Source organism: Marmota monax, unplaced genomic scaffold (genome assembly GCF_021218885.2).
Source record: "Marmota monax isolate L192 unplaced genomic scaffold, Marmota_monax_Labrador192_F-V1.1 WCK01_AAM20220418_F8-fsc00009, whole genome shotgun sequence".
Taxonomy (NCBI): domain Eukaryota; kingdom Metazoa; phylum Chordata; class Mammalia; order Rodentia; family Sciuridae; genus Marmota; species Marmota monax.
The window spans coordinates 23,156,447-23,169,646 of record NW_026694710.1 but is presented as its reverse complement, the minus strand read 5'-3'; the positions used below and the strand labels follow the sequence as shown (position 1 = coordinate 23,169,646).

At 49.9% G+C, this 13,200-nt stretch overlaps 1 protein-coding gene across 6 annotated transcripts in view; it reads right to left on the bottom strand.

The window, feature by feature from the left end:
• The window catches only part of Slc2a9 (solute carrier family 2 member 9), a 146,713-nt gene that overhangs the window by 81,281 nt on the left and 52,232 nt on the right, over window positions 1-13,200 (bottom strand). For all 6 annotated transcript variants that reach the window (XM_046423531.2, XM_058572412.1, XM_046423530.2 and 3 more), the window contains 2 exons: window positions 7,019-7,143; window positions 3,727-3,872 (listed from right to left, as the gene is read on the bottom strand). In XM_046423531.2, coding sequence (XP_046279487.1) covers window positions 3,727-3,872; window positions 7,019-7,143 — 271 coding nt within the window. The remainder of the gene's footprint in view (window positions 1-3,726; window positions 3,873-7,018; window positions 7,144-13,200) is intronic.

Sequence of the window (13,200 nt, the reverse complement as noted above, 5' to 3'; positions counted from 1 at the left end):
GGAATCTAGGTACCTGGTCCAGCTCTGCCTCTCAGGCTGCTCATGTTAGTGAACTTGTCCTCTTGATCCTTGCAAAGCTTCTCATGTTCTTCCCTGGCCCCTGTCTTGTGTCTGGCCCCTCTGTTCTACCTGAAGAGGGGTCAGACGCAGGGACAGTGCCCTTGACTTCTCCTCCCCAGGACACAACAGCCCGTCACCCACCAACCTCACTCAACCTGTCCACCTGCTCTAATCCTGGCTCCTGGCAGCTCATGGCTGACCAGCAGAAGCCCTCGGGTCTTTGGTGAGAGCCAGTCTTCTCCTTGCTGCAGCCCAAGAGCATTTCTAAGCATGTTTATCTTCTTATTTCTGTGAAGAAGGCCACTGAAAGTTGGATAGGGGTTGTGTTGAATCTGTATGTTGCTTTGGATACCATGAATAGGTTAGCAGTTTTAATTCTTCCAATCCATGATTGAGAGTGACCTTCCCATGTATGTATGTTTTAAACAAACCTGAAATTCACATAGAACCACAAAAGACCCTGAATAGCCAAAGCATTTCTGAGGGGGAAAAAAGTTGGAGGCATCACACTTCCTGATTTAAAATTATATTACACAGTGTTAGTAATCAAAGGAGCATAAAAACAGACACACCAGTCAATGGAACACCTAAGAGACTCCAGAAATAGGCTTCAACCAACATATAGAAAATTAAATTTTGAGAAGCTTGCTGAAAAGACAAAATAGAAAAGAACATTCTCTTCAATAAATGGCGCTGGGAAAACTGAATATCCATATACAAAAACAAAAGAAAGAAGAAAGAAAGAAACTGGACCCTTTTATCATATACAAACATCAACTCAAAATGGATAAAAGACCTAAACATAAGACTTGAAATCATAAAACTCCTAAAATAGAACATAGAGAAAAAGCCACTTGACACTGACCTTGCCAATAATTTTTTGGATACTGCCCCAAAAGCTCAGGCTACAAAAGCGCAATGTAAATAATGGGGCTACATCAAACTACCCAGCAAAGGAAGCAACCAGTAAAATGAAATGGCAGACTGTGGGTTAGTATCAAGATATATTTAAAAATCCACACAACTCAATAGCAGAAAAACAAATAACCAGTTTCAAAAATGGAAAAGAACCCGGATAGATGTTTGTTCAATGAAGACACAACACTGGCCAATGGGCATATGGAAAGATGCTCAGCAGCACTCTCGGTCGGGGAAATGCCAATCGAAACCACAATGAGCTGGTACCTCACAGCTACGGGGACGGCTCTCATCAAGACAGAGGTAGGGGTCGGCCAGCCCTTGGTGGGAAGGGAGAGTGATGCAGCCCTTGTGGAAAATGGCATGGAGGCGCCTCCAGATGTTAAAAATAGAACTATCCTGTGACCATGCAGTCACTCTTCTGGGAACACCCAAGGAGACAGAATCACCACACCATATGGATGCCTGCACTCCAGGGTCACTGCCGTGCTCACACGGCCAGGATGTGGGACAGCAGAAGTGCCTCTGGGTGGAAGAACGAACAAAGAATATGTATGGTCACTGTGCAGCCTTGGGAAAGAAGTAGATCTTGCCATCAGCCACAACATGCATGAACCCGAAAGGACTTTATACTAGAACTAAGCCAGGATCAGAAAGAAAAATCCTGCCTGATCTTATATGAGGGCCAAAAAAAAACTTATCTTTAAATCAAATACTCATCCATAGAAAATAAAATAGTGGTTATCAGGAGGGGCATCAGAGACGCAGTGGGACTGGGAGTATTTCCCCAAGCACTCAGGCCTCTGACGCCTTCTTCTGTGCTTTTTACAAGAAAGGTGTGGCCCTCCTGTCCCAGGGATCTGACCCCCACCTCTCCAAGGCACCTCCCTCTCCCTCTTCTCTCCTGCATCCTCTCCCTCTCTCCTCTCCCTCTCCTCCTCTCCTCCTTTCCCTTCCTTCACCACTATGCCCTGGTCCTCTGGTTTTTCTGCCTCTCAATTAGAGTCTGGGGACTCCCCAAACTGTTCCCTCTGCTCAACACCCACTTCTGTCCCTCTCCCCACCAGCTCTGGCCCAGACAAGTCCTAGTCATCACTCGGCAGGAAAACCATCCCTGACCCTGCACGGAGGCACCTCTGCCTCCCATCACCTGGTGCCCACTGGCCACTGCCTTCCTGTGAGCTGCCCAGGGCAGGGTGGCTCTGCCCACCACTCCAGCAGCAGAGCCCAACGCCTGGTGCATATTGTAAGTACCTGTGATTGGGCGGATAAACCCACCGCCTCTGGGCTCCTGCACACATGTCAGCGTGGCTGCTCTACTACAGAGGCAGGTTGCAGAAGCAAACAGAAATCACGGCGCAGGAGAGGCCCGTGCACGAGGTGTTCTGAGGACACACTGAACGGTCACTATTTGCCAGCGATACTTTCCCAGAGGAAGTAATTCTTGAGCAGAGCTCAGGGACTTAGGACATGCCATCATGCCTGCTATTGAGGAGGACATGGGAATCAAAGAGCCAGGCAACAGTGCACTCCTTACCGAGCCCGCTGACTAACACTGTCTCCGCTGCTTGCCGCCTCCCGCTAGAATTCAGCAGCGCAGGAGCTGAGGTCTTCAAGCACCTGCAACATGCGCTGGACACATGCTGGGCTCTCCACCATCATGAGCGTTTCCCCCAGACGCATCCTGACCCCTCCCTCCTTCCCTCACCTTCATCCAATAGTGGGCAGCAAGCCCTGCTTCCTCCCTGGTTACCACTGGTTCCTCCCTATCCCCGGGGCCCCAGCCCACCTTCATCGCCCAGAGCAGCAGCAGGGACCTCTGCCAAGCCTCCTGCACCCCTGCTCCCCCTCCCCACTGTGGCCTGTGCTTCCCCATTACCACCCAGAGCCCCTTTCCAGTGTGAATCTGGCCATGTCATCCCCTGCTCTAGGGCCACCTGTGCTCCCTGTTCCCCTATTGAAGTTGGCTGGGCCCAGTGAGCAGGTCCCTCCTCCCTCCTCAGCCCCCAAGCCCTCCCAGTTGTTTCCTGAGGGCTGTGTCCCATCTTGGGGCCTTCTCTGTGATTCCCTTTCTCCAGAGGGTCTTCTCCCACCCCTCCCCCACCGCTGGCCTAGTTCCTGCTCACCCTGGGGGGCCCACTTTTGAGGACTGCCTTTGAGAAGCGGAAGTTCACCCCACCCCTCCCGGACCTGGATGAGACCCTTCTCTTTTGCTGAGACCACACTGCAAGAACACTGTTGAGCTGGAATTCGAATCCAGTCTCCTGTTCACCAAACAGCAAGCCAAACCAGAAGATTGCGAGATTACTTATTTAGGAAAAAGAAAAAAAACGCAAGAGTGAAATACAGTTAACTAACATCTTGGAAGGTACCCAAATTATATTAAATGAAAACAGCAAGTTGCAAAGCAATGTGTATGGCATGACTCTATGGAATAAGCCACAACAAACCATGGATGTTTATGTAGGTTTTCAAAGCACAGAAGACGCCCATGAAAGGCAAATTGAGCTGCTGGCAACAGTCACTGGGTAGGTGGATCTGAACATCCTGTACGGTTTGAATTTGTTGAATTTGTGTTCTTTATGTCTTAAAAATATGAAGGGACACACAACAACTTCTCTCCAATAACAAGTGAAAGGCTTGACCACTCAGGATCGGGGCTTGTGGGGGATGAGCTCCTGGAGCAAGGATTCTTGCACAGGGTAACAGTGAGAAGAAGTGATGGGGTTGGCCAGAAGCCACACTCACCTTTCCCAGCAGCTCAGGCAGGCCCAGCAGCTGCCCAACGAACACCCCAATGCAGATGAAGATGGCGGTCACCTGCCCCAGAGAGCCGCGGATCTCTTTGGGTGAGATCTCGTTGAGGTACATGGGGAGCACACTGAGGGAGATGCCTGAGGAGGAGGCACACAGCTGTCAGAAAGTGGTGTTCCCTGGGGAGCGCTCTGGTCCCAGCCCCTCGCTAGCCTCTGCTCTGCTCATGATGATAGACAACCTTGGAGCCAAAGCATCATTCCTAGCCTGCTGTACAAATTGTAAGGTTTCCTTGGGCACTCCGTCATTTCCCCGATAGGGTATGGCTGGGAGGTGCATTTCATGGGAGAGGATACAGCTGATAGTGGTGGTGTTGGTGGAGGTGGTAGTGTTGCTAATGATAATGGTGGGGATGTTAATGGTGGTAGTGTTGGTGGAGGTGGTGATGATGTTGGCGGTGGTAGTGTTGGTGATGGAAGTAATGATGGTGGTGGTGCTAAAGATAATGGTGGAGATGATGATGATGGTGTTGGTAATCGGTGGAGGTGATGGTGGTGGTGATGGTGGTTGTAGAGGTGATTATGATGTTGGTGGTGGTAGTGGTGGTGGTGGAGGTGATGATAGTGGTGGGGATGATGGTGGTAGTGATGATGGTGATGGTGATGATGATGATGATGGTGGTAACAATGATGATAATAATCAACACATATAGTGCTTACCATTAGTTGGGGTCCTACCCATCTCTCTGCATCTATTAACTTATTTGCTTTTCCTATAACCTTCTGAAGTAAATATACTATTATCTCTATTGTAAAGATGAGGAAACTGAGGCATAGATATTGAGTAACTTTCCTAATCACCAAGTGGCATCTAGAGATGACCAAAGATGTTGTCTTGTTCAAAGAGTCCCAATGGCTCCCTGGCTCTGGAGCCTAAGCTTTTCCCACCAGCTTGAATTGCCTCTTTATTTAAGTTATGGGGCTTGGTTACAGAGGATATGGGTAGACCTATTTTACAGAATAGGTCACCCACATATGACCTCAGTGCCTGTGAAGTAAATTTACATGCCAGAGGCCTATCAGATAAGTGTCAGGTAAAAAGTCATAGTCATAAAAATGATTTACAAAAATACTGCACACACCTGTTAATAAAAATGAGGCCTTGCTGGTTTCAAGGCCTTGTGTCCCTTATGCCCGGCAGGGCTATTCTGAAGGCCCCGTGTAGGCCTAAACTGGTGGCAGTGCTCCCAAAGGTGCATTCCTGACTTTAGCCCACGGGGTGCACGTTCTGGAGCTATGGCATGTTCTGGAGGTCCTGGTTGGAAGCCCTGTGACACACAAGCAGCAGGACCCTGGGGCAAGGGGCTGTGAGCTTCTCTTAGCCTCAGTTTCCCGTCCCCAAGGTGGAAGGGGATAAGATTTGAGTTTAAGTTTTGCGGGATTTCTGTGAGAGTTCAGATATGCTCTGCACCTCCTCTTTCCAAAATGCTGTGCAAATTAAGACTGTCAGCACTTGCTACTATTGTCTAATTTTTTACCAGTTTGAGAGAATATCAAAAATTTCTTTCCAGCTTTGGCTTCCCATTGCCTCTAGCATAGCTCCTGACCAGTAAGTGTGCTCCAAGATGAGCTGAGTTCACCCCCTTGTTGGTATCCAAGGAAGCCCTTCCTAAGGGGCGGGGGGACCAGGAAAGTGAATGCATGACCTGGATATTAATTATAAATTCAGAATCTCATCCACTGCATCTTAGCCCAGGACACACCACTTAAAACAGCTTGAAAAGCCAAGAGAAGCAATTATTTGGAAAGTCACAAAATCAACCAGATGAAATTTGGACTTTTATCCAAAACATGTATGTTAGGAGCAACTGGCCTCCTAGTAAAAAGCTGGCTCCCGATGCATTTAGCACCTGGTGCTCAGTGGGCAGGGCAACAGGGGGAAAACGTGCTGTGATGGGTTTGGATCCCAGCGTTTAGGTTTCCTCATTGGGTGGACTGAACCCCTTTCTCAGGCTTAGCTTACTCATCTGCAAGATGGGGTGAGGACCCTCACTTCCTCCTGCTGTGGTGGGAAGGAAATGACAGCCCATAGGCTCCCGGCTCATGTGGACCACTTGATGAGCACCTGAGTATCTTGTTACCTTCCTTACCCTGATGCTCCTCCTGCTCACTGGGCAAAATGCTCATCAACTCCCCAAAGCAGTGAGGGAGTGAGAAGGTCAGAATGGAAGAGGCAGTGAGGGTCATGGCGGAGGGCGTGGGCTGACTTCCTAGCTCCTCCGTGAAGCTGGCACAGTGATGTCATTGCCTTGTACGGGGGCTGCGCACACGCTGGATAAGTGCGAGATGCTTGGCAGAGCGCTGACATACATCAAGCTGTCAATAAATACATGGTGACTGTTCTTGCTTGTCAATTGTGAAATGTCACAGGGATGGGAGGGAGCCGAGGCTAGGCAGTGGTGGAGGAGGTGGGCTGTATGAGAAGCTCATCCCAGTTTGCCCAATACCATCCATCCCAGGAAACTCCAGTCCTGGACACTCCAGGATGGCTGGTCATTCTGGATCCTGGGTGCTGAACCAAGCATCCCCACACCTGAATAGCCTCTCCTGGCGTCTGACCCCATCCCTGGCTGCCCTTCCCCCCAGGTTCCCTGGTGCAGGGCTTCACCCACACTCTGCATCACTCTGCCCTGGGTATTGGCCTCACCCTGGGTTCATTCTGGTCTCTGCTTGTGTTTCCTCCCCGACTGGCCCTTATAGAGTAGCCCATGCCACCCCTGCCCCCTCGCTTTCTTCCTAGGATGTGTACATCTGCTTCTTTTCTGTCTACCCCTTGCGATGTGAGTTGCAGGGCAAGAGTCTTCTGGATGGCTGTGTCTCAGCCCGAGGACACGAGGCAGAGCAGGTGCCGTAGAAGTGCTGGGAGACTAAGTGAGTCAGGCAGGCGGGAAGCATGGGCCTCGCAGAAGCTCCCTGGAAACCCAGATTTCCTTGGAATATGGATCTCATGATGGACGTGACGAAGGAGGACATGAAATGCTGAAGACCTCCAGCTGGGCGGGCTGATGTTGTCTGCCAGCTGGAGGTTCTCAGTCAGGTGCCAGGGCATTGCGAACAGTGCTTCATGTCACTGGACTTTCTCCCTGTGCAGAGTTCCAGCATCCTTGGTCCTGCCAAGTCAATACCCATCAGGAGTCCCAGTCTGTGACAGCCCCAAACACTGCCGGCAGTTCCAGACACCTCCTAGGAACGTGTCACTGCCCCCATCCACCTCACGGGGGTCTCACCTCCATCCACGCCCATGATGAAGCGTCCCACTATGAGCATTTCAAAGGCTTCAGCCTGGAGGGCAAAGGCCATCAGGAGTGCAGCAGAGATGGCAAACCCGTTGTTGATCAGCAAGGTGTTCTTCCTGGAAGGAAAAGGGGTTTGATGAGGACCCCACTGTGAGGCATGCCAAGGACCCATCCATCCTCAAAGCAGAAAGATGGGCAGAGTAGGACAGGCACCGTGGGAGGAGCATCAGGACCTGCCTGAGAGTCAGGACCCCGCCCCACCACTTGAGCTGTGAGACCTTCCTTCCCTCTGGGTTCACCGCTGGCTCAACTAGGTCATTTCCAAAGCTCCGACAGCCCTGGCCCCTGGAAATCCCCTGTTGTAGGATTTTATTTCATCAATTCGAAGCCTTTCATATAAAATTTCAGGAAACAAGGTCCCCATAAGTCAGGGTCCCGGGCAAGGGTGCCAAATCTGCTCTAGTTATTTTATTTATTTTTATTTTTAAATTTTTTTTAGGTGTAGTTGGACACAATGCCTTTATTTTATTTATTTTTATTTTTATGTGGGGCTGAGGTCCGAACCCAGGGCCTCACACGTGCTAGGCGAGTGCTCTACCACTGAGCCCCAGCCCCAGCCCCACGCTCTAGTTATTTTAATGGAGAGAATTTAACACAGGGAATTGATTAAGCAAATATGGCGGGGGGGTTGAGATGTCAAAAGGGGGACCTCTGAGGACGGATGCTGCCCACGTCCTACTGATAACTTGAGGTTTTGAAAGAGAGGCCCTGGAGGGCCAGTCAGAGCTTGGGCATGGGTACTGCCCACTGGTACTGCTTCCTGGAGGGGAACTCTGAGCACAGTTCCGAGGTGTGAACAAAAGCTGGAAGCTGGAAGCTGTAATCAACTGCCAAGGGCATTATTGGGAATGGTGGAAAATTCAGGCAAACAAAGCTGAGCAAGTCCTGTCTCTCCTCCTCCAGGACTCCTACTCGCAAAGGACAAATGGAGGTTGGGGTGCAGGTCCCGGCCCCAGCCTGCTGAGCGAGCCGAGCAGAGCAGGGTATGTGGAGTGCACAGTGGCTCCATAAGGAACATGGTGCCTGCCGCTGTGCTCGGCTTCTTCCTCTTCTGCCTCCCTCCCCCACCGCCATCCCATCTCTGCCTTTCCTTCCTCCCTCTCTTTCCCTACCTTCCTTCCTCCCCACCTCCACCCCCTCCATGGTGCCTACATAACACTACTTCTTACCCCATGCATCTTGGACTTGATGAACTGCAGTACAAGGTGTCCCCTAGAACATGGGCAGGTGAATTCCATGGCAATAATTAGTATTAATTGCCATATATCGGGGTTGTGATGGCTGTTTTACTAGTGTATCCTAAGACCTCGAGACCTGGATTCCTGCACCAGTTCTACCTTTTAGGATGTGGGAATCTTTGCTCAGTTTTTTTCTCTTCACTTGCAAAAGGATCTTAACAGCTCACATTTATGGAACTCTGGCTATATGACAGACCCTGTTCTAAGCACTTTCCATGAGCTTCATCTAATCCTCAAAATGTCCCAGTGAGGTAGTTATTCTTTTTTTTGGTGGGGGCAGATAACCGGGGATTGAACTCAGGGGCACTCGACCACTGAGCCACATCCCCAGCCCTATTTTGTATTTTATTTAGAGACAGGGTCTCCCTGAGTTGCTTAGCACCTTGCTTTTGCTGAGGCTGGCTTTGAACTTGTGATCCTCCTGTCTCAGCCCCCTGAGCTGCTGGGATTACAGGTGTGCACCACAGCACCTGGCTGAGGTAGTTATTCTTGTTATCCCCATTTTGTGGACATGTTAACTAGGACACTGGCAAATCAGAAACTTTAGTCATACCATTAACAAGTCAAGGAGCTGGAGAAACGACTCAGCTCTCACAGCTTATTTCTCTCTCTAAAGACTCAGTGAGCCAGGTGTGGTGGCACTTGCTTATAATCCCAGTGAGTGGGGAGGCTGAGGCTGGGGGATCCCAAGTTCAAGGCCAGCTTCAACAACTTTGTAAGAACCTGTCTCAAAATTTTAAAAAAAATTATATCTATATATCTATATATATCTATATCTATCTATCTATCTATCCATCTATCTATCTATCTATCTATATATATATATATATATATATATATTTTTTTTTTTTTTTTTTTTAAAGGCTAGTGCTGTAGCTTATGGTAGAGCACTGGCCTAGCATGCACAAGGGTCTGGGCTCAGTCACCAGTTCTAGAAAAGTAAAACAAAGGAACCGCTGGTAAGTTGTGAGAAGCCAGGGGCTTGGAAGGAGACTCATTACTTTTAGGAGTTAGTTCTCTTGATTCCACACCAGAGCCTGCCCCGCTTATCTGACTTATCCCACTTATCTGTCTCAAACTTTCTATTAAATTTTCTCCCCATTTTACATCTTCCTAAAGAATCCCCTAGTCACTGACTTTTGTGGCTCCGTGATTATGTAACAAGATTGCTCATTACAACATCCTCTGTAGTAGCAGTGACATAAACAACCTAAGTGTCCTCTGTTAGGGGACTGTTTAAATAAATTGCAACACCTCCCCCTAGTGGGGCATTCAGAGAGGGACCTTTCCAGGTTGAGATGTGGAAAGACCCCAAGGTACAAGCGCCAGAGGTGAAGAAATTTGTGTAAATATGCAACAATGTGTGTGGTAAAGGTGTGTGTGTGTGTGTGTGTGTGTGTGTCTGTCTGTCTGTCTGTAGACTAGGTACAAAAAGCTGGAAAAGACGCACACAAACTGGAAATGCTGGGTGCCTTCTGGGTGGGGAATGGAGTGCAGAGGGCAGAGTGGAAAGGGACCCTTAACTTTACATCCATTGGGTCTTTTCCAAAGTGGAGCCACACATTTTAACAGTGAGATGTCCTCATGCTGTTCAGAATGACATGCAATTAAACACCTAGGAGCTGTTCATTTCTGGAATTTTCCATTTAATATTTTCAGAACACAGCTGACTACAGGTAGCTGAAGCTGTGGAAGGAGAAACCACTCAAGGGAGACCACTGCACACAGCTGCCATCTGCTCTCCCTCCCTTTCCCTTCCTCTGGAACTCTGTGACCTCCCAGCTCCAGGCAGGATTGGCCAGTGAGAGCCTCCTGTCGGGGCTGGGAGGGGAGGAGCAGGGTCTCCCTCCCTCTGCCCACAGCAGCAGGCCTCACTCCTCTGGGCACCAGCCCTCTCCCTGTGGTCCCAGCTGCCTGGGCCCTCCACAGGGTGGCTCTGGCCTTTGAACCCTCATAAATGCTGCCTCTCCATTTTGACTCCATCCCAGGGGTGGAAGGAGCTTGACTGTAAAACAACAAAGAGCCAAACGATTCTCCCTGCAGCTCCTACCTAGGGTCCGCTTCACCCCACGAGGCCTCACAGGACACATCCCTGCTGTGCAGGGTCTAGCATCAAATGAGTCTGTGAGATGCTCTGCCAGGCTCTCGGGTGGCACAGTGTGCTCCCTGCTCTTCAGATGGCGAGGAAGAAAAGGCTTCGTTAGAAACCATACCCAGCTCCTGCTCCCAGACACCTTCTGCACGGCCCTCTGCAGCCAACGACACCTGGCTCTGGATGACATGAACACTGACCCTGAACACACCATTAGCCTCCCGGTGGCTGTGCAGCCTGGATGCTCATCAGATTCTCCAAAGGCACTTGATGTATAGTCACGTCATTCAGTGACAGCGATACATCTTAGAAATGCGTTGTTAGACAATTTCATCCATGTGTGGACAGCGTGCAGCGTGCTTAACATACCCTAAGTGACCACAGTGTTACTTCATGAGAATCCTGAGACATCATCGTGTGACATGTGACTGTAAACAGATTCTCAGAGAATCTCACTCCTTGGTACAGACTCGCACGAGGCCTCTACAATGCCAGAAAAGTCGTGGTGTCCGCACAGATTATCTCACTTACACCTGCAGCTTTCTGTGCTAAGGATGTCTTCACAGAAGAGGAAGCAAAGGCCATTATCAGATGACAGCCTCAAATTCAGCAGCCCGCCTGCCAGCAATGAGATCTGGCAGAAGACGTGTGGGTGTCCTTGGGGTGGGGTCTCCCTGCTTTGCCCCACTAGACTCACTCCACACCTCTGCTCAGTCGCCCTACACACACACCTCCGCGTTGCCTCTCTGTCCTCATCCCTGCCTGACCCTCTGCTCCATTTTAGGGGGAGACTCGCTATCAATTGTGTGCTTCCTGCTGCTCTTTCCAGGCTGCTCCTGGATCAGCTCATCTCTGTCCCCCCAGAGATGCCACTCCTGTGGCGCCATCAGCAACATCTACTCTGACAGAGCCCATCTCTGACTTTGTCTTCTGCTCATACGGCCTCTGGCGGCCTCTAGCTGCATTGCCAGGCTGGATGGCCCCACTTGGTGGAAACATGGTCTTCTCCAGACACCTGGGTCCCCTCCCCTGCTTTCTCTCTTCTCATTATCTGGGCTGGTTCCCACTCATCTCCTGCCCCTTGACCATGGAGTGTCCCCAAGCTCCAGCTCATCTCTCTCCTTTGCACTGCCTCCCTAGAAGGTGTCACCCAGTCTCATATGGAATGTCATCTTAATGGATGACAATTCCCAATTCTCTGGCCTGGACTCACCTCTTGCTTCACACTTGCATATTTAACAGTTTCTAGATCTGTCCTCTGGGATGCCTCGTGGCATCTCACACTGACCATCAAAAACCTAACTCTCAGCTCTCACTACCAAGGACCCCGACCCCACGCACTGCCCTTCTCCACCGTCCACCCCATCTGAGTAACTCAGCCCATCTTCCCCGTGGTGTAAGCCAACAATCGGACTCGCACCTTCTGTTTCCTTCACTGCCCACATCCAATCCATCACTGCCTCCAAATCACTTCCCAAATCAAACCACCCCTCTCATTTCCAGTCCCACATTGTGGCAGGGTGGGGGCCATGTCACTGCAGACCACTGCAGTGGCCCCAGATGGCTCTGCTTCCACTGCTGCCCTGCAGTCATTCACTGTCCACAGAGCAGCCCTGTGATCCTTTCAAAGCATGTGCTGACGTCCATCCCTGGCTTAAAGCCATCTGGTCCCTGCTCGGTGAACTTAGGATAGACTCCACACCAGGGCCCTTGACCCCCACCTGAGATGGCCTTTGCCGCCGGCTCTCGTCTGATACCCTCAGGCTGGTCTCACTGCTCTGAACTCCTGAGCCTCCCATGGTCCCTCAGGCATGCCAGGCTGGTCCTCAACTCCTGGTCCTTGTCCTTGCTGTCTCCTCTTGGGTACTACCGTCCCCTCTGCTTGGTGCATGACTGACTTATCTCATTAGTCTCAGTTCACAGATCACCTCCGGATGCCCTACCAACCACAGCCCATCCGCCCCATCCTCAACCCTGCTCTTTTCTTCCCATTCTCAACACCTGAGAAATTGCACTGTAGATTTCTGTGTTTTCATGTTTGCTGCTCATTTCTCCCACTAGTATGTGTAAGCTACTTGAGAGCAGAAATTTTTGTCTTGCCACTGTAGACCCTGCCACTGAGTCCCTTTCTGTGCATGTAAGGGCCCCATACATACCTGTTGCATAACCAAGAAGATGAATTATAGGAGCCAGGCCATGCTGAGCCAGGCTTCCTCCATGTGACCCAGCTTTGGTCTGTCCTAAGTCTTAGTCCAACTTCTAGGTCTGAGCACAGGAAATATGGGGTTCTCCCCAATCTGCCTCCAAATAATGTCCCTTCTTGACTCACTCCATCACCTACTGATTCAGTGACTTACACTCTTAGTGTTGGTGTCTTTAACTATAAAATTTATCACAATTCCTACCCCACAGGCTCCCATGAGAATTAGATGATTTATGTGGAATTCTTTGGGTGGCCCCTGGATCTTGTTTGGATACTCAAGAAATTTAAAAATAAATAAAAGCAAAAATGACAACTGCCAAACACTGAAGGCTTACTGTGGGCCAGGCACAGTTTTCGGACTTTATACTCATCGTGTAAAGTTACTCTCTGAGGAGGTTCTTGTCACTCCATTCACGCTGGAGGACACAGATCTGGAAGAACCTCAAGTCAAGGTCACACACTATTAAATGAAAGACCTACTAGCCTAGTAGCCATGATGCTCCACTACCTGCAGGGTGGCTGCCATATTCACTCATAACTACTCATTCTTTCAAAAATTATTCATTCATTCATCTTGGAC